Genomic DNA, 21,438 nt, shown 5'->3' with positions numbered 1-21,438 from the left:
ACTACTTTTAGACAGGTACCACAGGGTCCAAAAGCCAACGTTCCTACCACAAGATACCCCCAGGGATGTGCTCACACATCTGCACTACTTCCATGTAAAAGAGGCACTACTACAAGCCACAAGGGGAGAACGTGAATTGCCACAGAAATACAGACACATCAAAGTATTCACTGATCTATCAGCGGCCACACTTCAAAAGAGAAAAGAATTCAAAGACATCACGGAAGCACTGCGACAGAACGATGTGCAATACAGATGGGGATACCCAATCCGCCTTCTAATAAGGAGAAACGGTACGGTGACGACGGCCAGCACACCAGAGGAGGGTCGGAAAATCCTGCGCAGCTGGAACATTGCAACGAACCCAGAGGGAAAGAACGCTGCACCACGAGCCAGAATGCCACCGGAGTGGAAAAAGCAAAAAAAATGAACTGACTGACAAATATATGGACTCTGTTGCGGTACCAAACGAGGTCCCGACCAAGACTGGTCATCCAACGAGTCGCAAGTATAATTACACCACACATCCGCATAACACAAGGCTATACCATGAGGCTGCACCACACACATGCAAACAGATGAAACAACGTATAGACGATACCGGGAACGAGAGATAGTTCCCGTGGGTAAAAAAGTGCCTATTGATAGGGCAGAGACACGTTACAAACAAAACAAAAAAAAAAAAAAAAAAAAAAGTAGTTGCACACACTGGTAGAAGCAGGCTGCCATTGTAAGGGAAGAAAGAACCCAGGCTTCACCCGCATCTACCGATAAGTAATCAACACACGACACGGACATGGCTGTCATGTGATGAATGACAGCACATATCGGGCCTAGCGAGCTCACCCACTGATCTCTACTTCTTATACACGCACACGACTACCACGCTCCTACCCGGCACTATCTAGTTAGTGCCTCACCCTTCATTGGGAAATGTACACTGATCTTGATTTTACTGTATATATGTTAAATGTTGTAATGTTTTCTTCCTATGTTATGGAAAAAGACTGCATTACTGTTGCACCCTACCTATACCCACCTCTCCAACCCTCACCCTCCAAACAGGGACCAGTCCGCAGGTCAACCCTTAAGCACAAGACAAGCGCAAATCAGGGAGAGCATACACCTATGTCAGGGAACCTCCAGAGAATAAAGTTGGTCACATGGGGAATGAGCAGCGGGACTGCTACACGAGCCCTTAGGATCAGGATACTCACTAAAGAAGGTAGCACCTACAGACAAATCTTGCCACCCAATGACCCACGAAACAACCGCCAGTATACCCAATAGAACATGAGAATATACTGTCATAATGTAAAGGGGTTGAATACCCCGGTGAAACGCCACTGCCTGACCAGAGATCTGCACAAAATACACCCCGATGTTGTATGCCTACAAGAAACCCACCTTAAACAGACCATAACCATAGCACGGGCACAATTCCCCACGCAGTACCATAGCACCTACACATCAAAAACTAGGGGAGTATCTATCTTAATCAGTAGAGATGTGTCCTTTAAGCTGTTATACGAATCTATAGACCCGCAAGGGAGATATATAATACTAGTGTGTGAAATTAATAATCTGGAACACACGATAATCAACATGTATGCACCCAACACAAATCAGAGAAATTTTTTGCATAAACTGATTGCACAAATCACACCGGTTCAAAGAGGCGTTACCACCATATGTGGAGATCTGAACCACATTCTGGATCCGCGATGGGACACCACGGTCCCCCCACACACACCCAGGTCCACAACACTGACACGAGAATGTAAACCTCTAACGCGACTATTTAGAGACCATGACTTATACGACGCATGGAGGGTGCTACACCCGGAAGAGAGAGATTATACTTTCTTTTCTCAAGCACACAACACGTATTCTCGCATAGACGGGTTTTACATAAAAGGCTCATTCCTAAATCAGCTTAAGGCCTGCTCCATAGGTACCATCACGTGGTCCGATCATGCCCCCATAACCCTAGAACTACAGGATGCCTATGACTACAAACATCGCAGCCCTTGGCGCCTGAATGAGTCCATACTACATGATGAGCGTTTCTGCGAGCGTTTAGGGGAAGACATTAAACAGTATTTTGAGACGAACACACACCCAGACATTTCCCCAGAAACCCTCTGGCAAGCACACAAACCAGTAATCAGAGGATTAATCATAGGGAAAGCTAGCGCACTGAAACAGAAATCTCAGGCAAAAATGAAAAGCTGGCTGAAAACACTGTATAGCCTCAACAAACAAAACCAACTGACCCCGTCACCAATGCTACAGACGAAAATAAAGGAACAACTAAATGACATTAGGGAACACGACCTGGCAGTAATGGGATTTAGCCTTAGAAAACTCAAGGCGACGCAATATACACAAGGCAATAGGGCGAGCAAACTTCTAGCCAGAAGACTAACACAAAAAAGCATGAACACAAAGATCCCGTACCTACTAAACTCCAATGGGGAGAAAAGAGTAACGCCCAAAGACATCAGCGACATATTTGCAGACTACTATACGACCCTGTACAATTTAGGGCAAGATCCAAACACCATACAGCCAACCCTTGGGAACATAGAACGCTACCTGGAAAAAATAACCCTACCCTCACTAACAGAGGAACAAATAAACACACTACAGGCCCCTATAACCGAGGCCGAAATTCTGCAGGCCATCACACATCTCCCTCCTGGGAAAGCACCAGGGCCGGATGGCCTCACGAACGCCTACTATAAGAAATTTGCCAGCACCTTGACCCCACACCTAGCCAACCTGTTTAATGTATCCACGCAGAAAGAGAAAACCCCCGCAGATATGCTAGAAGCGCATATTGTTACATTGCCCAAGCCAGGGAAATCCCCCACGTGTAGCCAAAACTTTAGACCGATATCGCTGCTCAATACTGACACCAAGTTATATGCTAAAGTCCAAGCCACCAGGCTCACCCACATCATCCCCACACTGATACATGACGACCAAGTGGGCTTCACCACGGGTAGACAGGGATCCGACAACACAAGGAAGGTAGTGGACCTTGTGCACAGCCTGCTTCGGATCCGGGGAGGGGGTGTTCTACTCTCCCTGGATGCCGAAAAAGCTTTTGATCGGCTTGCCTGGCCGTTTCTGGAAGCTGTGCTCCGCAAATACAAATTCCCCCAGGGGTTTTTGAGTGCAGTAAAAGCACTGTATTCCCGTCCCACGGCAAGGGTACTGAATGCTGGATTCATGTCTAAACAAATTACGATAACTAATGGGTCGAGACAGGGATGTCCCTTATCCCCGTTACTATACATTCTAGCGCTGGAACCACTGGCAGCAGCCATAAGAGCAGACCGATCCATACGGGGAATAACCCTGGGAGAGAGAGAGTACAAATTAAACCTCTTCGCGGATGATATCCTGGTAACAATTACACAACCGTTAATATCCTTACCAAACCTGATGGCACAAATACATGAGTATGGGGCAGTCTCGTACTACAAGTTAAATGTCACTAAGACGCAAGCTTTGGGGATAAATTTGGATAGTGACCTAGTGGACAGGCTGAAAATGGCATTTCAACTGGACTGGAGGGACGACTACGTGTCGTTTCTGGGACTTAAGATTCCCAGAAACCCAGCACGACTATTTAAACTAAACTACGAAAGTCTCCGAACAGTGATCATGGACACCATACAAAAATGGAAGGGAAAGTTTCTATCCTGGACAGGCCGCATAGCTGCGGTAAAAATGACACTTATACCCAAAATTCAATATCTCTTTCGTACATTGCAAATACCCATCCCGAAAAAGTTCCTATGAGTTGCAACATAGTAATAGACAGTATCAGGATGAAGTGAAACATTGTTTCAATAGGCTATAACAAAAGAGAAAGAAACGGATACACTTATCGAGTGAAATCCCTGGCCATGTAGCCATTTGGTAAAGTATTAGGTATAAGATCTCCTACAGTAGCAGCTTTTATAATATCCCTAATGCGACTTCAAGCGCTACCCTGAATAAGAAGCCTGTCCCTAATCTACAGTTACTAGATATACAGCCGCCCAACGAATATCTTCTAAGATCAAGTCCGGTATCTAGGTAGACTTGAAAGTAATAGAGCGGAGCAAACTGAGCATTAGGTGGCTAAATCAGCATGTGAGTGATACAAGTGTCTAAAATGTGCAAACACGAGCAGCTCGAGATCTTCAGAGTTACAGGACAGCATGGAAAGGGTTAAGTGAAAGGAAAGCTACACGTTTGCGTGAGCTTGTGGTGGGCAGCAAGTAAGCTGTAGAGTTGATGCATGGGTGTGATGCCAGCTCTGAGAGAGACAGTGTGGGTGGCTCTTAAAAGAGCCTTTGTGTTAGCGGGTGGTCAGGGAGGCGGACATTTACTTGGCGCTGGTGTACTTTGTGACAGCCTTGGTGCCCTCAGACACGGCGTGCTTTGCCAGCTCTCCGGGTAGTAGCAGGCGCACGGCAGTCTGGATCTCCCGGGAGGTGATGGTGGAGCGCTTGTTGTAGTGAGCCAGGCGAGAAGCTTCTCCTGCGATGCGCTCAAAGATATCATTGACAAAGGAGTTCATGATCCCCATTGCCTTGGAGGAGATGCCGGTGTCGGGATGGACCTGCTTCAGCACCTTGTACACGTAGATGGCATAGCTCTCCTTCCTGCTCTTTCTACGCTTCTTGCCATCTTTCTTCTGAGTCTTGGTGACGGCTTTTTTGGAGCCTTTCTTGGGGGCTGGTGCGGACTTTGCTGGATCAGGCATGATTAACGCTGTTAGCTCGCGAGCGAATAGCAAGCTGCTTGCTCCGGCGGTTCTATTTATAGGCGGACCATGTAAATGAGGCCCTTCCGCTTCCCTTCCTGCGATTGGTTGCTAAAGTCAGATGACGTAAGGAAGCGGCTGTTTAACACTAGCTCCAGCAATAGATTGGTTCCCTGTATAACGTGTCTCTAATTGGCTGCTTGTAAAGTCATCCAATCACAGAGCACAGTGTGTTTATAAATAGCCTGTGGTAGGGGAGGAGTTTTCATCTTCTTGCATTCAATCAAGAACAAACATGTCTGGCCGCGGAAAGCAAGGTGGAAAGACCCGTGCAAAGGCGAAGACTCGCTCATCCCGAGCGGGACTTCAGTTCCCAGTCGGCAGAGTCCACCGTTTGCTGAGGAAGGGCAATTATGCAGAGCGTGTGGGAGCCGGTGCCCCCGTCTATCTGGCTGCAGTGCTGGAGTACCTGACCGCTGAGATTCTGGAGCTGGCAGGGAATGCCGCTAGAGACAACAAAAAGACCCGCATCATTCCCCGCCATCTCCAGCTCGCTGTCCGTAACGATGAAGAGCTCAACAAACTGCTGGGAGGAGTGACTATCGCCCAGGGAGGTGTCCTGCCTAACATCCAGGCTGTGCTGCTGCCCAAGAAGACCGAGAGCCACAAGCCCAAGAGCAAGTAAAGCGGACAGCTGCTGCACCTGCCTCCCTCACCTACCAAACACAAAGGCTCTTTTAAGAGCCACCCACGTTCTCCACAAAGAGCCGATTAATTGTTCTGCTGCGCGCAAACCGTTCCCTGTATCTACACACACACACACACACACACACCACGCTGGCAGCTCATAGGCAAGCTAAAATATTAGGGCGCTTCTGTCACAGCACTGACTGAGTCCCATTTGCAGTCCATATCCTGTCCAACATTCCAGCTATAGAACTAGTTAAAATCAATGGCTGCCATGCATGTCTATGATAAACGCAGCAGCAAATTAATACCAATTGGGGCAAGTGTATATAGTGTACAGGTCCTCTTTTGTTAAGCGGGGCATCTCTACATGTCGCTCACTCTCAGGATTCCCCCCTCTCCCGCTGTCTGGAGGACATGCCGGGTGAAACCTACTATGAGCGTTCAAATCCTAGCGGCGCTACAGCTCTGTTGTCTGTGCTGCTGGATGAGTTAACGCAGCCTTAATAGCCTGGCCTCTCGGCTGAAAACATTGTTTCAATAAGTGGATGCTTTGTAACATTTCCTGCTGCTCTGTCTCCTGGAGCTCATTTGTATGGCTACTGAGCGTCCTGTGAGTGAAAGTCCTTTATCAGACGTGGCTTCTATCCCATCGAAAGAAGCGGCCTTTCTGCATGTGTAAGAGGTCAATGTCCCATGCACCCCTCCCCCTCGATAAAGCCTATACAGCTATTAATAAGTATGTTGGGAGGAATACGTCCATTACTGCCCACTGCCATTCCTTTCAACTAGTAGCGTCTATAATAAATGCTGTCAGGACAGGAAGGGTCACTAAAGGCTTAGATCCCTTCTTTGGGCGCGTGGTCTCAATAGATGGAGGAGGGGGGAGGGGATGAAGCAGTTGATTTGAGCGGGCATTTTGAATGTGGGGGAGGGGATGAGAAGCAGTTGATTTGAGCGGGTATTTTGAAATGGTTTACTATTTGTTTTCAGCCAATCAGAACATACCACCCACTTGATGAACCAATGAAAACGCCGTATCGGCTATAAAGCCCAGGCTACAGCGAGCAGCGTTCATTCCCTTTCGTTTTGCTACAATGGCCAGAACTAAGCAGACAGCCCGTAAGTCGACCGGAGGCAAGGCTCCCCGCAAGCAGCTAGCCACCAAAGCTGCTAGAAAGAGCGCCCCAGCTACCGGAGGAGTGAAAAAGCCTCACCGTTACCGTCCAGGAACTGTGGCTCTCAGGGAGATCCGCCGTTATCAGAAGTCCACCGAGCTGCTCATCCGCAAGCTGCCCTTCCAGCGCCTTGTCCGTGAGATCGCTCAGGATTTCAAGACTGATCTGCGCTTCCAGAGCTCTGCTGTCATGGCTCTGCAAGAGGCTAGCGAGGCTTACCTGGTTGGTCTTTTTGAGGATACCAACTTGTGCGCCATCCACGCTAAGAGGGTCACAATCATGCCCAAAGACATCCAGCTGGCTCGTAGGATCCGAGGCGAACGTGCTTAAGTTGAAACCTGCTAACACAAAACACAAAGGCTCTTTTAAGAGCCACCAAATCTGCACTCGAACGAGCTCCAACACATTCATAAAAACGTGTCTTTTAGCCTGTGACTTTGAGCGGGCTAGCTACGGAGCCCACACACTACAATGCTCAAATGTCCCCACATATCCCATTTTCACGTCAGGCAACGATGTAGCCATCATCTCTGCTGGTCTATTTCACTGGCGATTTTACAATAACTTCACTATTTAGAATCCATCGTGTGGAGAGGCAGCAGGAAAAAGACTACTTTTTCGCTTAGAGGAGAATACATAGTTAACACAGGAGTGCATATGCAAAGCTAGTAACAATGTTTCTATTTAAGCGGCTGCAAGCATGTATTAAATGTAGGCAACAGTAACAATACACCAAAACCAGAGCTTTCTTGACAGTGTGTGTGTACGTACTTGCTCATATTTTTTTACATCCCCTACCATTAACAGAAGGCGGCTCCAAATCCTCCGATGGTTCAAAAATGCGGTCTACAAATACAGTGTTTAGCAACCTTTCCCGTCTAGATGTTTGGGAGCAGCCTCTACTACTATCTCCTTCTCGGTGTATCTATGTAGATAGCAGGCAATTTATCAGGTGTGGAAGGGGTTAAAGTGATTAGGTTCAGTCTTTTAGTGAAAAAGTGGGTGGCCCTGAAAAGGGCCTTTGGGTTAATGGGGTGTGCGGTAAAGTCAAGCCCGAGTTTTAACCTCCGAAGCCATAGAGAGTGCGGCCCTGGCGCTTAAGAGCATAAACTACGTCCATGGCGGTGACAGTCTTCCTCTTGGCATGCTCGGTGTAAGTGACGGCGTCCCGGATGACGTTCTCCAGGAATACCTTCAGCACCCCGCGAGTCTCCTCATAGATGAGGCCGGAAATACGCTTCACGCCTCCCCTGCGAGCAAGGCGACGAATTGCAGGCTTGGTAATGCCCTGGATGTTGTCACGAAGAACCTTCCTGTGACGCTTAGCGCCACCTTTTCCGAGACCCTTTCCTCCTTTGCCTCTGCCAGACATGGTTCTGCTCTTCTTTCTGCACGAACGATATGAGATGCTGTGCAAAGCTCTTCCTTATATACTCCTCGGACGGACCGTATGGGGACCTGCAGCAAAGGAGGCGGGCGTTTTAAACACGCCCCTTCACTTTTTTTTTTCCTCTCAATAATATGCTTAACCCTCTCCTTCCGTGCTCGAAATGGTTCTGGCTTTTAAAACCAAAGCTGTTTATGCTTCAAAAGATTTCACAATCGTGAAGTCTTTTGAAGTATAATCATTTTATCATGTCTTTAGTGTTTCTTTGATAGTCGGCTTAGCTACTGCACAAGGTATCATTTCTTGGGCTTTATCACTCTTTGAATATCGAAATAAGCGCCCGTTTCACACGTGGAGAGAGGACGAGGACAGTCCCTTTTATTATCACCATGTACAAAATCGCAATCCCTAAAATATGTTCTGCTTTATTATCTTACTGAAAAAGGCAATAACATTAAATCTAGTCTGGAAGGACACTGTGTGATATTCTATATATTATATGCGTTTCTCACTAAAACTGGCCTTTCGCAATTTAATGAAGAAACACCCTCAGTATCTTAGAACGGAGGGAATTTCTAAGCCAAAAAAAATAAAAAAAATCAACGCTCAAGTGTAGCACTGGTATACGGGGACTTAGCCACACCGACAAGATACATTCCTGTGTAATCTTTTCGAGCACTAGATGCTGGGATTACAGGATTCATTAGGTTATTCCTGACTTTAGAATGAGGGATGGAGGGGGAACGATATGTGTGACATGACACCAAAACAAACACGTTGCCATCACTGATATATAGCTCTGAAATGAGAATGTGGTGGCTCTTACAAGAGCCTTTGGGGTTTGGAAAATAAAATTAAATGCGAGCAAGGCTTATTTCTTTTTGGGAGCTGCCTTTTTAGCCTTTGCAGGACTCTTTGCGGCTTTGGGTTTGGCTGCCTTTTTGGCAGGGCTCTTCACGGTCTTCTTAGCCGGGCTTTTCACTACCTTCTTGGGCTTGGCGGCTTTGACTTTCTTCGGACTTTTGGTGGCCTTTTTAGCGGAGGCGGCCGGCTTTTTGGCCTTTTTCGGGCTCTTTGCAGCTACCTTCTTAGGTTTGGCTGGAGACTTGGTGGCTTTCTTCGGGGCAGGCTTCTTGACTTTAGCCGGTGCCTTTTTCTTGGTAGCCTTGTCCTTGCTCTCCGCCTGCTTTTTGTTGAGCTTGAAGGAGCCGGAAGCTCCGCTTCCTTTGACCTGGACGAGAGTGCTTTTAGTCACCAAGCCCTTGAGAGCCAGCTTGAGGCGGCTGTTATTCTTTTCCACATCATAACCAGAAGCAGCCAAAGCCTTCTTCAGAGCTGCCAGGGACACCCCGCTGCGCTCTTTAGAAGCGGACACAGCTTTGACAATGAGCTCGGACACGCTAGGACCGGAGGGCTTAGCGGCTTTCTTGACACCGGCTGCTTTCTTGGGCTGCTTCTTCTTGGAGGCGCTTTCTACCGCAGGTGCGGCGGCGGGAGCTGGGGCGGCTTCAGACATGGTCACTATTCTCTATGAAGATCAAGCAATAATACGCGCCCGCAGCAGCCTCCAAATTATACATCTCCAGCTAGCATCTTATTGGCTGATCTAACCACGCTCTGATTGGATACAGTCTTATGACACACCCTCCACTGTCCCTACTCCATCTTTTCACACTCTGCTCTCACACTGTGTTTCCGAATGGATAAAACGAATACATTTAGGTAAAATAAGAGGACGGAGGTCGATGCCATCTATCGTGGAATGTACTAAACTATCTAACCAAGAATTCATTAGCAGCTCCATGGGTCCCGAGGGTTGTCACGATCTAGCAGAGCCGGTGAAAGCTGACACATCTCCTTTGGGATGAGCCTGATGTTCTCCACAAACATTACTGTGATAACTATTAAAAGAATATATTCCAAGGTTTTCTTTCTCACTCTTATGCAAGAAAGGGAAGGGGCCCGTGTTATCAAGGTGGGTTGAAGCTCGTGTCGTAAAGAAACAGAGAAAAGGGATTTTGATCCTCGTTTGTTCAGACAGGTAGCTCAGGTAGGATGTAGTAAGATCATAGCAGAAGAGCTCTTAGTCGTGGCAATTTTTAAATTACATAATTACATAATTGTATGTTATATATCTATGTTTACCCTCTAACAACAACTAAGACCAGTTATATTAAAACACACACACTGTGGGGGCGTGGCCTAGCGAGCAACGCGGATGGTCGCACTGATCTGAGCTCCGCAAGCCGCCGGCCCAACAAAGCTAAGAAAAAAGCTTATCGCTGACTCCAAAAGACCTGACTACTGGGAAACATCATGGCTAACACGAAGCAGAAAAAACAAACGGAAAAAACGGACCGATCCGACTTTTTTCAGACCCGTACATCGACGCCTAAAACTTCAGGCCTCACGGAACGGGACCAAGATGGCGACGGCGGGAATGACACAGTGCCGCTGCAATCGTCTCCTGGGCCGCAAAACCTGCCTGTCACGCAGGATTTCCTGCAGAGCTGTCTGGACGACATGTCCAGCAAAATTCTCACCTCAATCCAGAGCACCCTGCGGGAACTTCGCAAAGAAGTGCAAGAACTGGGAGACAGGACAACACATGTGGAACAGAGAGTGGAAGACCAAGCTGCAGCACATAATGACATGGCTGACCAGATGCAGCATGTACAGCAACAATTGGAATTCACACAGCGCAAGGTAATGGACCTAGAGGATCGCTCTAGGCGCCAGAACTTACGAATAAGAGGCATCTCTGAAGAAGTGAAGCAGCAGGAGCTCCATGCGTTCCTGATAGGGTACTTTAAAGAACTAGCACCAGACCTGCCCGCAGAGGTACTACTTTTAGACAGGTACCACAGGGTCCAAAAGCCAACGTTCCTACCACAAGATACCCCCAGGGATGTGCTCACACATCTGCACTACTTCCATGTAAAAGAGGCACTACTACAAGCCACAAGGGGAGAACGTGAATTGCCACAGAAATACAGACACATCAAAGTATTCACTGATCTATCAGCGGCCACACTTCAAAAGAGAAAAGAATTCAAAGACATCACGGAAGCACTGCGACAGAACGATGTGCAATACAGATGGGGATACCCAATCCGCCTTCTAATAAGGAGAAACGGTACGGTGACGACGGCCAGCACACCAGAGGAGGGTCGGAAAATCCTGCGCAGCTGGAACATTGCAACGAACCCAGAGGGAAAGAACGCTGCACCACGAGCCAGAATGCCACCGGAGTGGAAAAAGCAAAAAAAATGAACTGACTGACAAATATATGGACTCTGTTGCGGTACCAAACGAGGTCCCGACCAAGACTGGTCATCCAACGAGTCGCAAGTATAATTACACCACACATCCGCATAACACAAGGCTATACCATGAGGCTGCACCACACACATGCAAACAGATGAAACAACGTATAGACGATACCGGGAACGAGAGATAGTTCCCGTGGGTAAAAAAGTGCCTATTGATAGGGCAGAGACACGTTACAAACAAAACAAAAAAAAAAAAAAAAAAAAAAGTAGTTGCACACACTGGTAGAAGCAGGCTGCCATTGTAAGGGAAGAAAGAACCCAGGCTTCACCCGCATCTACCGATAAGTAATCAACACACGACACGGACATGGCTGTCATGTGATGAATGACAGCACATATCGGGCCTAGCGAGCTCACCCACTGATCTCTACTTCTTATACACGCACACGACTACCACGCTCCTACCCGGCACTATCTAGTTAGTGCCTCACCCTTCATTGGGAAATGTACACTGATCTTGATTTTACTGTATATATGTTAAATGTTGTAATGTTTTCTTCCTATGTTATGGAAAAAGACTGCATTACTGTTGCACCCTACCTATACCCACCTCTCCAACCCTCACCCTCCAAACAGGGACCAGTCCGCAGGTCAACCCTTAAGCACAAGACAAGCGCAAATCAGGGAGAGCATACACCTATGTCAGGGAACCTCCAGAGAATAAAGTTGGTCACATGGGGAATGAGCAGCGGGACTGCTACACGAGCCCTTAGGATCAGGATACTCACTAAAGAAGGTAGCACCTACAGACAAATCTTGCCACCCAATGACCCACGAAACAACCGCCAGTATACCCAATAGAACATGAGAATATACTGTCATAATGTAAAGGGGTTGAATACCCCGGTGAAACGCCACTGCCTGACCAGAGATCTGCACAAAATACACCCCGATGTTGTATGCCTACAAGAAACCCACCTTAAACAGACCATAACCATAGCACGGGCACAATTCCCCACGCAGTACCATAGCACCTACACATCAAAAACTAGGGGAGTATCTATCTTAATCAGTAGAGATGTGTCCTTTAAGCTGTTATACGAATCTATAGACCCGCAAGGGAGATATATAATACTAGTGTGTGAAATTAATAATCTGGAACACACGATAATCAACATGTATGCACCCAACACAAATCAGAGAAATTTTTTGCATAAACTGATTGCACAAATCACACCGGTTCAAAGAGGCGTTACCACCATATGTGGAGATCTGAACCACATTCTGGATCCGCGATGGGACACCACGGTCCCCCCACACACACCCAGGTCCACAACACTGACACGAGAATGTAAACCTCTAACGCGACTATTTAGAGACCATGACTTATACGACGCATGGAGGGTGCTACACCCGGAAGAGAGAGATTATACTTTCTTTTCTCAAGCACACAACACGTATTCTCGCATAGACGGGTTTTACATAAAAGGCTCATTCCTAAATCAGCTTAAGGCCTGCTCCATAGGTACCATCACGTGGTCCGATCATGCCCCCATAACCCTAGAACTACAGGATGCCTATGACTACAAACATCGCAGCCCTTGGCGCCTGAATGAGTCCATACTACATGATGAGCGTTTCTGCGAGCGTTTAGGGGAAGACATTAAACAGTATTTTGAGACGAACACACACCCAGACATTTCCCCAGAAACCCTCTGGCAAGCACACAAACCAGTAATCAGAGGATTAATCATAGGGAAAGCTAGCGCACTGAAACAGAAATCTCAGGCAAAAATGAAAAGCTGGCTGAAAACACTGTATAGCCTCAACAAACAAAACCAACTGACCCCGTCACCAATGCTACAGACGAAAATAAAGGAACAACTAAATGACATTAGGGAACACGACCTGGCAGTAATGGGATTTAGCCTTAGAAAACTCAAGGCGACGCAATATACACAAGGCAATAGGGCGAGCAAACTTCTAGCCAGAAGACTAACACAAAAAAGCATGAACACAAAGATCCCGTACCTACTAAACTCCAATGGGGAGAAAAGAGTAACGCCCAAAGACATCAGCGACATATTTGCAGACTACTATACGACCCTGTACAATTTAGGGCAAGATCCAAACACCATACAGCCAACCCTTGGGAACATAGAACGCTACCTGGAAAAAATAACCCTACCCTCACTAACAGAGGAACAAATAAACACACTACAGGCCCCTATAACCGAGGCCGAAATTCTGCAGGCCATCACACATCTCCCTCCTGGGAAAGCACCAGGGCCGGATGGCCTCACGAACGCCTACTATAAGAAATTTGCCAGCACCTTGACCCTACACCTAGCCAACCTGTTTAATGTATCCACGCAGAAAGAGAAAACCCCCGCAGATATGCTAGAAGCGCATATTGTTACATTGCCCAAGCCAGGGAAATCCCCCACGTGTAGCCAAAACTTTAGACCGATATCGCTGCTCAATACTGACACCAAGTTATATGCTAAAGTCCAAGCCACCAGGCTCACCCACATCATCCCCACACTGATACATGACGACCAAGTGGGCTTCACCACGGGTAGACAGGGATCCGACAACACAAGGAAGGTAGTGGACCTTGTGCACAGCCTGCTTCGGATCCGGGGAGGGGGTGTTCTACTCTCCCTGGATGCCGAAAAAGCTTTTGATCGGCTTGCCTGGCCGTTTCTGGAAGCTGTGCTCCGCAAATACAAATTCCCCCAGGGGTTTTTGAGTGCAGTAAAAGCACTGTATTCCCGTCCCACGGCAAGGGTACTGAATGCTGGATTCATGTCTAAACAAATTACGATAACTAATGGGTCGAGACAGGGATGTCCCTTATCCCCGTTACTATACATTCTAGCGCTGGAACCACTGGCAGCAGCCATAAGAGCAGACCGATCCATACGGGGAATAACCCTGGGAGAGAGAGAGTACAAATTAAACCTCTTCGCGGATGATATCCTGGTAACAATTACACAACCGTTAATATCCTTACCAAACCTGATGGCACAAATACATGAGTATGGGGCAGTCTCGTACTACAAGTTAAATGTCACTAAGACGCAAGCTTTGGGGATAAATTTGGATAGTGACCTAGTGGACAGGCTGAAAATGGCATTTCAACTGGACTGGAGGGACGACTACGTGTCGTTTCTGGGACTTAAGATTCCCAGAAACCCAGCACGACTATTTAAACTAAACTACGAAAGTCTCCGAACAGTGATCATGGACACCATACAAAAATGGAAGGGAAAGTTTCTATCCTGGACAGGCCGCATAGCTGCGGTAAAAATGACACTTATACCCAAAATTCAATATCTCTTTCGTACATTGCAAATACCCATCCCGAAAAAGTTCCTATGAGTTGCAACATAGTAATAGACAGTATCAGGATGAAGTGAAACATTGTTTCAATAGGCTATAACAAAAGAGAAAGAAACGGATACACTTATCGAGTGAAATCCCTGGCCATGTAGCCATTTGGTAAAGTATTAGGTATAAGATCTCCTACAGTAGCAGCTTTTATAATATCCCTAATGCGACTTCAAGCGCTACCCTGAATAAGAAGCCTGTCCCTAATCTACAGTTACTAGATATACAGCCGCCCAACGAATATCTTCTAAGATCAAGTCCGGTATCTAGGTAGACTTGAAAGTAATAGAGCGGAGCAAACTGAGCATTAGGTGGCTAAATCAGCATGTGAGTGATACAAGTGTCTAAAATGTGCAAACACGAGCAGCTCGAGATCTTCAGAGTTACAGGACAGCATGGAAAGGGTTAAGTGAAAGGAAAGCTACACGTTTGCGTGAGCTTGTGGTGGGCAGCAAGTAAGCTGTAGAGTTGATGCATGGGTGTGATGCCAGCTCTGAGAGAGACAGTGTGGGTGGCTCTTAAAAGAGCCTTTGTGTTAGCGGGTGGTCAGGGAGGCGGACATTTACTTGGCGCTGGTGTACTTTGTGACAGCCTTGGTGCCCTCAGACACGGCGTGCTTTGCCAGCTCTCCGGGTAGTAGCAGGCGCACGGCAGTCTGGATCTCCCGGGAGGTGATGGTGGAGCGCTTGTTGTAGTGAGCCAGGCGAGAAGCTTCTCCTGCGATGCGCTCAAAGATATCATTGACAAAGGAGTTCATGATCCCCATTGCCTTGGAGGAGATGCCGGTGTCGGGATGGACCTGCTTCAGCACCTTGTACACGTAGATGGCATAGCTCTCCTTCCTGCTCTTTCTACGCTTCTTGCCATCTTTCTTCTGAGTCTTGGTGACGGCTTTTTTGGAGCCTTTCTTGGGGGCTGGTGCGGACTTTGCTGGATCAGGCATGATTAACGCTGTTAGCTCGCGAGCGAATAGCAAGCTGCTTGCTCCGGCGGTTCTATTTATAGGCGGACCATGTAAATGAGGCCCTTCCGCTTCCCTTCCTGCGATTGGTTGCTAAAGTCAGATGACGTAAGGAAGCGGCTGTTTAACACTAGCTCCAGCAATAGATTGGTTCCCTGTATAACGTGTCTCTAATTGGCTGCTTGTAAAGTCATCCAATCACAGAGCACAGTGTGTTTATAAATAGCCTGTGGTAGGGGAGGAGTTTTCATCTTCTTGCATTCAATCAAGAACAAACATGTCTGGCCGCGGAAAGCAAGGTGGAAAGACCCGTGCAAAGGCGAAGACTCGCTCATCCCGAGCGGGACTTCAGTTCCCAGTCGGCAGAGTCCACCGTTTGCTGAGGAAGGGCAATTATGCAGAGCGTGTGGGAGCCGGTGCCCCCGTCTATCTGGCTGCAGTGCTGGAGTACCTGACCGCTGAGATTCTGGAGCTGGCAGGGAATGCCGCTAGAGACAACAAAAAGACCCGCATCATTCCCCGCCATCTCCAGCTCGCTGTCCGTAACGATGAAGAGCTCAACAAACTGCTGGGAGGAGTGACTATCGCCCAGGGAGGTGTCCTGCCTAACATCCAGGCTGTGCTGCTGCCCAAGAAGACCGAGAGCCACAAGCCCAAGAGCAAGTAAAGCGGACAGCTGCTGCACCTGCCTCCCTCACCTACCAAACACAAAGGCTCTTTTAAGAGCCACCCACGTTCTCCACAAAGAGCCGATTAATTGTTCTGCTGCGCGCAAACCGTTCCCTGTATCTACACACACACACACACACACCACGCTGGCAGCTCATAGGCAAGCTAAAATATTAGGGCGCTTCTGTCACAGCACTGACTGAGTCCCATTTGCAGTCCATATCCTGTCCAACATTCCAGCTATAGAACTAGTTAAAATCAATGGCTGCCATGCATGTCTATGATAAACGCAGCAGCAAATTAATACCAATTGGGGCAAGTGTATATAGTGTACAGGTCCTCTTTTGTTAAGCGGGGCATCTCTACATGTCGCTCACTCTCAGGATTCCCCCCTCTCCCGCTGTCTGGAGGACATGCCGGGTGAAACCTACTATGAGCGTTCAAATCCTAGCGGCGCTACAGCTCTGTTGTCTGTGCTGCTGGATGAGTTAACGCAGCCTTAATAGCCTGGCCTCTCGGCTGAAAACATTGTTTCAATAAGTGGATGCTTTGTAACATTTCCTGCTGCTCTGTCTCCTGGAGCTCATTTGTATGGCTACTGAGCGTCCTGTGAGTGAAAGTCCTTTATCAGACGTGGCTTCTATCCCATCGAAAGAAGCGGCCTTTCTGCATGTGTAAGAGGTCAATGTCCCATGCACCCCTCCCCCTCGATAAAGCCTATACAGCTATTAATAAGTATGTTGGGAGGAATACGTCCATTACTGCCCACTGCCATTCCTTTCAACTAGTAGCGTCTATAATAAATGCTGTCAGGACAGGAAGGGTCACTAAAGGCTTAGATCCCTTCTTTGGGCGCGTGGTCTCAATAGATGGAGGAGGGGGGAGGGGATGAAGCAGTTGATTTGAGCGGGCATTTTGAATGTGGGGGAGGGGATGAGAAGCAGTTGATTTGAGCGGGTATTTTGAAATGGTTTACTATTTGTTTTCAGCCAATCAGAACATACCACCCACTTGATGAACCAATGAAAACGCCGTATCGGCTATAAAGCCCAGGCTACAGCGAGCAGCGTTCATTCCCTTTCGTTTTGCTACAATGGCCAGAACTAAGCAGACAGCCCGTAAGTCGACCGGAGGCAAGGCTCCCCGCAAGCAGCTAGCCACCAAAGCTGCTAGAAAGAGCGCCCTAGCTACCGGGGGAGTGAAAAAGCCTCACCGTTACCGTCCAGGAACTGTGGCTCTCAGGGAGATCCGCCGTTATCAGAAGTCCACCGAGCTGCTCATCCGCAAGCTGCCCTTCCAGCGCCTTGTCCGTGAGATCGCTCAGGATTTCAAGACTGATCTGCGCTTCCAGAGCTCTGCTGTCATGGCTCTGCAAGAGGCTAGCGAGGCTTACCTGGTTGGTCTTTTTGAGGATACCAACTTGTGCGCCATCCACGCTAAGAGGGTCACAATCATGCCCAAAGACATCCAGCTGGCTCGTAGGATCCGAGGCGAACGTGCTTAAGTTGAAACCTGCTAACACAAAACACAAAGGCTCTTTTAAGAGCCACCAAATCTGCACTCGAACGAGCTCCAACACATTCATAAAAACGTGTCTTTTAGCCTGTGACTTTGAGCGGGCTAGCTACGGAGCCCACACACTACAATGCTCAAATGTCCCCACATATCCCATTTTCACGTCAGGCAACGATGTAGCCATCATCTCTGCTGGTCTATTTCACTGGCGATTTTACAATAACTTCACTATTTAGAATCCATCGTGTGGAGAGGCAGCAGGAAAAAGACTACTTTTTCGCTTAGAGGAGAATACATAGTTAACACAGGAGTGCATATGCAAAGCTAGTAACAATGTTTCTATTTAAGTGGCTGCAAGCATGTATTAAATGTAGGCAACAGTAACAATACACCAAAACCAGAGCTTTCTTGACAGTGTGTGTGTACGTACTTGCTCATATTTTTTTACATCCCCTACCATTAACAGAAGGCGGCTCCAAATCCTCCGATGGTTCAAAAATGCGGTCTACAAATACAGTGTTTAGCAACCTTTCCCGTCTAGATGTTTGGGAGCAGCCTCTACTACTATCTCCTTCTCGGTGTATCTATGTAGATAGCAGGCAATTTATCAGGTGTGGAAGGGGTTAAAGTGATTAGGTTCAGTCTTTTAGTGAAAAAGTGGGTGGCCCTGAAAAGGGCCTTTGGGTTAATGGGGTGTGCGGTAAAGTCAAGCCCGAGTTTTAACCTCCGAAGCCATAGAGAGTGCGGCCCTGGCGCTTAAGAGCATAAACTACGTCCATGGCGGTGACAGTCTTCCTCTTGGCATGCTCGGTGTAAGTGACGGCGTCCCGGATGACGTTCTCCAGGAATACCTTCAGCACCCCGCGAGTCTCCTCATAGATGAGGCCGGAAATACGCTTCACGCCTCCCCTGCGAGCAAGGCGACGAATTGCAGGCTTGGTAATGCCCTGGATGTTGTCACGAAGAACCTTCCTGTGACGCTTAGCGCCACCTTTTCCGAGACCCTTTCCTCCTTTGCCTCTGCCAGACATGGTTCTGCTCTTCTTTCTGCACGAACGATATGAGATGCTGTGCAAAGCTCTTCCTTATATACTCCTCGGACGGACCGTATGGGGACCTGCAGCAAAGGAGGCGGGCGTTTTAAACACGCCCCTTCACTTTTTTTTTTCCTCTCAATAATATGCTTAACCCTCTCCTTCCGTGCTCGAAATGGTTCTGGCTTTTAAAACCAAAGCTGTTTATGCTTCAAAAGATTTCACAATCGTGAAGTCTTTTGAAGTATAATCATTTTATCATGTCTTTAGTGTTTCTTTGATAGTCGGCTTAGCTACTGCACAAGGTATCATTTCTTGGGCTTTATCACTCTTTGAATATCGAAATAAGCGCCCGTTTCACACGTGGAGAGAGGACGAGGACAGTCCCTTTTATTATCACCATGTACAAAATCGCAATCCCTAAAATATGTTCTGCTTTATTATCTTACTGAAAAAGGCAATAACATTAAATCTAGTCTGGAAGGACACTGTGTGATATTCTATATATTATATGCGTTTCTCACTAAAACTGGCCTTTCGCAATTTAATGAAGAAACACCCTCAGTATCTTAGAACGGAGGGAATTTCTAAGCCAAAAAAAAATAAAAAAAATCAACGCTCAAGTGTAGCACTGGTATACGGGGACTTAGCCACACCGACAAGATACATTCCTGTGTAATCTTTTCGAGCACTAGATGCTGGGATTACAGGATTCATTAGGTTATTCCTGACTTTAGAATGAGGGATGGAGGGGGAACGATATGTGTGACATGACACCAAAACAAACACGTTGCCATCACTGATATATAGCTCTGAAATGAGAATGTGGTGGCTCTTACAAGAGCCTTTGGGGTTTGGAAAATAAAATTAAATGCGAGCAAGGCTTATTTCTTTTTGGGAGCTGCCTTTTTAGCCTTTGCAGGACTCTTTGCGGCTTTGGGTTTGGCTGCCTTTTTGGCAGGGCTCTTCACGGTCTTCTTAGCCGGGCTTTTCACTACCTTCTTGGGCTTGGCGGCTTTGACTTTCTTCGGACTTTTGGTGGCCTTTTTAGCGGAGGCGGCCGGCTTTTTGGCCTTTTTCGGGCTCTTTGCAGCTACCTTCTTAGGTTTGGCTGGAGACTTGGTGGCTTTCTTCGGGGCAGGCTTCTTGACTTTAGCCGGTGCCTTTTTCTTGGTAGCCTTGTCCTTGCTCTCCGCCTGCTTTTTGTTGAGCTTGAAGGAGCCGGAAGCTCCGCTTCCTTTGACCTGGACGAGAGTGCTTTTAGTCACCAAGCCCTTGAGAGCCAGCTTGAGGCGGCTGTTATTCTTTTCCACATCATAACCAGAAGCAGCCAAAGCCTTCTTCAGAGCTGCCAGGGACACCCCGCTGCGCTCTTTAGAAGCGGACACAGCTTTGACAATGAGCTCGGACACGCTAGGACCGGAGGGCTTAGCGGCTTTCTTGACACCGGCTGCTTTCTTGGGCTGCTTCTTCTTGGAGGCGCTTTCTACCGCAGGTGCGGCGGCGGGAGCTGGGGCGGCTTCAGACATGGTCACTATTCTCTATGAAGATCAAGCAATAATACGCGCCCGCAGCAGCCTCCAAATTATACATCTCCAGCTAGCATCTTATTGGCTGATCTAACCACGCTCTGATTGGATACAGTCTTATGACACACCCTCCACTGTCCCTACTCCATCTTTTCACACTCTGCTCTCACACTGTGTTTCCGAATGGATAAAACGAATACATTTAGGTAAAATAAGAGGACGGAGGTCGATGCCATCTATCGTGGAATGTACTAAACTATCTAACCAAGAATTCATTAGCAGCTCCATGGGTCCCGAGGGTTGTCACGATCTAGCAGAGCCGGTGAAAGCTGACACATCTCCTTTGGGATGAGCCTGATGTTCTCCACAAACATTACTGTGATAACTATTAAAAGAATATATTCCAAGGTTTTCTTTCTCACTCTTATGCAAGAAAGGGAAGGGGCCCGTGTTATCAAGGTGGGTTGAAGCTCGTGTCGTAAAGAAACAGAGAAAAGGGATTTTGATCCTCGTTTGTTCAGACAGGTAGCTCAGGTAGGATGTAGTAAGATCATAGCAGAAGAGCTCTTAGTCGTGGCAATTTTTAAATTACATAATTACATAATTGTATGTTATATATCTATGTTTACCCTCTAACAACAACTAAGACCAGTTATATTAAAACACACACACTGTGGGGGCGTGGCCTAGCGAGCAACGCGGATGGTCGCACTGATCTGAGCTCCGCAAGCCGCCGGCCCAACAAAGCTAAGAAAAAAGCTTATCGCTGACTCCAAAAGACCTGACTACTGGGAAACATCATGGCTAACACGAAGCAGAAAAAACAAACGGAAAAAACGGACCGATCCGACTTTTTTCAGACCCGTACATCGACGCCTAAAACTTCAGGCCTCACGGAACGGGACCAAGATGGCGACGGCGGGAATGACACAGTGCCGCTGCAATCGTCTCCTGGGCCGCAAAACCTGCCTGTCACGCAGGATTTCCTGCAGAGCTGTCTGGACGACATGTCCAGCAAAATTCTCACCTCAATCCAGAGCACCCTGCG

General features: G+C 47.6%; 7 protein-coding genes across 7 annotated transcripts; 3 read left to right on the top strand and 4 right to left on the bottom strand.

Moving 5' to 3' along the window:
* Positions 1-4,384: 4,384 nt before the first annotated feature.
* LOC134584830 (histone H2B 1.1-like) lies at positions 4,385-4,765 on the bottom strand. The gene has a single exon (XM_063440650.1). The coding sequence runs from the start codon at positions 4,763-4,765 to the stop codon at positions 4,385-4,387; it is 381 nt and encodes a 126-aa protein (XP_063296720.1).
* Positions 4,766-5,060: 295 nt separating this feature from the next.
* Positions 5,061-5,450, top strand: LOC134584829 (histone H2A type 2-B-like). The gene has a single exon (XM_063440649.1). It carries the CDS (start codon positions 5,061-5,063, stop codon positions 5,448-5,450), a length of 390 nt encoding a protein of 129 aa, XP_063296719.1.
* Positions 5,451-8,888: 3,438 nt separating this feature from the next.
* On the bottom strand, positions 8,889-9,536 carry LOC134584775 (histone H1B-like). Its single transcript, XM_063440602.1, has one exon. It carries the CDS (start codon positions 9,531-9,533, stop codon positions 8,889-8,891), a length of 645 nt encoding a protein of 214 aa, XP_063296672.1. The 5' UTR covers positions 9,534-9,536.
* Positions 9,537-15,244: 5,708 nt separating this feature from the next.
* Positions 15,245-15,625, bottom strand: LOC134584774 (histone H2B 1.1-like). Its single transcript, XM_063440601.1, has one exon. It carries the CDS (start codon positions 15,623-15,625, stop codon positions 15,245-15,247), a length of 381 nt encoding a protein of 126 aa, XP_063296671.1.
* A 295-nt stretch (positions 15,626-15,920) lies between these two features.
* Positions 15,921-16,310, top strand: LOC134584772 (histone H2A type 2-B-like). The gene has a single exon (XM_063440600.1). The coding sequence runs from the start codon at positions 15,921-15,923 to the stop codon at positions 16,308-16,310; it is 390 nt and encodes a 129-aa protein (XP_063296670.1).
* Positions 16,311-17,405: 1,095 nt separating this feature from the next.
* LOC134584771 (histone H3-like) lies at positions 17,406-17,816 on the top strand. Its single transcript, XM_063440599.1, has one exon. It carries the CDS (start codon positions 17,406-17,408, stop codon positions 17,814-17,816), a length of 411 nt encoding a protein of 136 aa, XP_063296669.1.
* Positions 17,817-19,745: 1,929 nt separating this feature from the next.
* On the bottom strand, positions 19,746-20,393 carry LOC134584837 (histone H1B-like). The gene has a single exon (XM_063440656.1). The coding sequence runs from the start codon at positions 20,388-20,390 to the stop codon at positions 19,746-19,748; it is 645 nt and encodes a 214-aa protein (XP_063296726.1). The 5' UTR covers positions 20,391-20,393.
* Positions 20,394-21,438: the final 1,045 nt, after the last annotated feature.

This window comes from Pelobates fuscus, unplaced genomic scaffold, assembly GCF_036172605.1.
Source record: "Pelobates fuscus isolate aPelFus1 unplaced genomic scaffold, aPelFus1.pri scaffold_24, whole genome shotgun sequence".
NCBI lineage: Eukaryota > Metazoa > Chordata > Amphibia > Anura > Pelobatidae > Pelobates > Pelobates fuscus.
This window is presented reverse-complemented; position numbering and strand designations above follow the sequence as displayed.

Coding starts and splice junctions, on each gene's coding strand:
- LOC134584830 (XM_063440650.1), bottom strand. CDS start 4,765: ATGCCTGATCCAGCAAAGTCCGCACCAGCCCCCAAGAAAGGCTCCAAA.
- LOC134584829 (XM_063440649.1), top strand. CDS start 5,061: ATGTCTGGCCGCGGAAAGCAAGGTGGAAAGACCCGTGCAAAGGCGAAG.
- LOC134584775 (XM_063440602.1), bottom strand. CDS start 9,533: ATGTCTGAAGCCGCCCCAGCTCCCGCCGCCGCACCTGCGGTAGAAAGC.
- LOC134584774 (XM_063440601.1), bottom strand. CDS start 15,625: ATGCCTGATCCAGCAAAGTCCGCACCAGCCCCCAAGAAAGGCTCCAAA.
- LOC134584772 (XM_063440600.1), top strand. CDS start 15,921: ATGTCTGGCCGCGGAAAGCAAGGTGGAAAGACCCGTGCAAAGGCGAAG.
- LOC134584771 (XM_063440599.1), top strand. CDS start 17,406: ATGGCCAGAACTAAGCAGACAGCCCGTAAGTCGACCGGAGGCAAGGCT.
- LOC134584837 (XM_063440656.1), bottom strand. CDS start 20,390: ATGTCTGAAGCCGCCCCAGCTCCCGCCGCCGCACCTGCGGTAGAAAGC.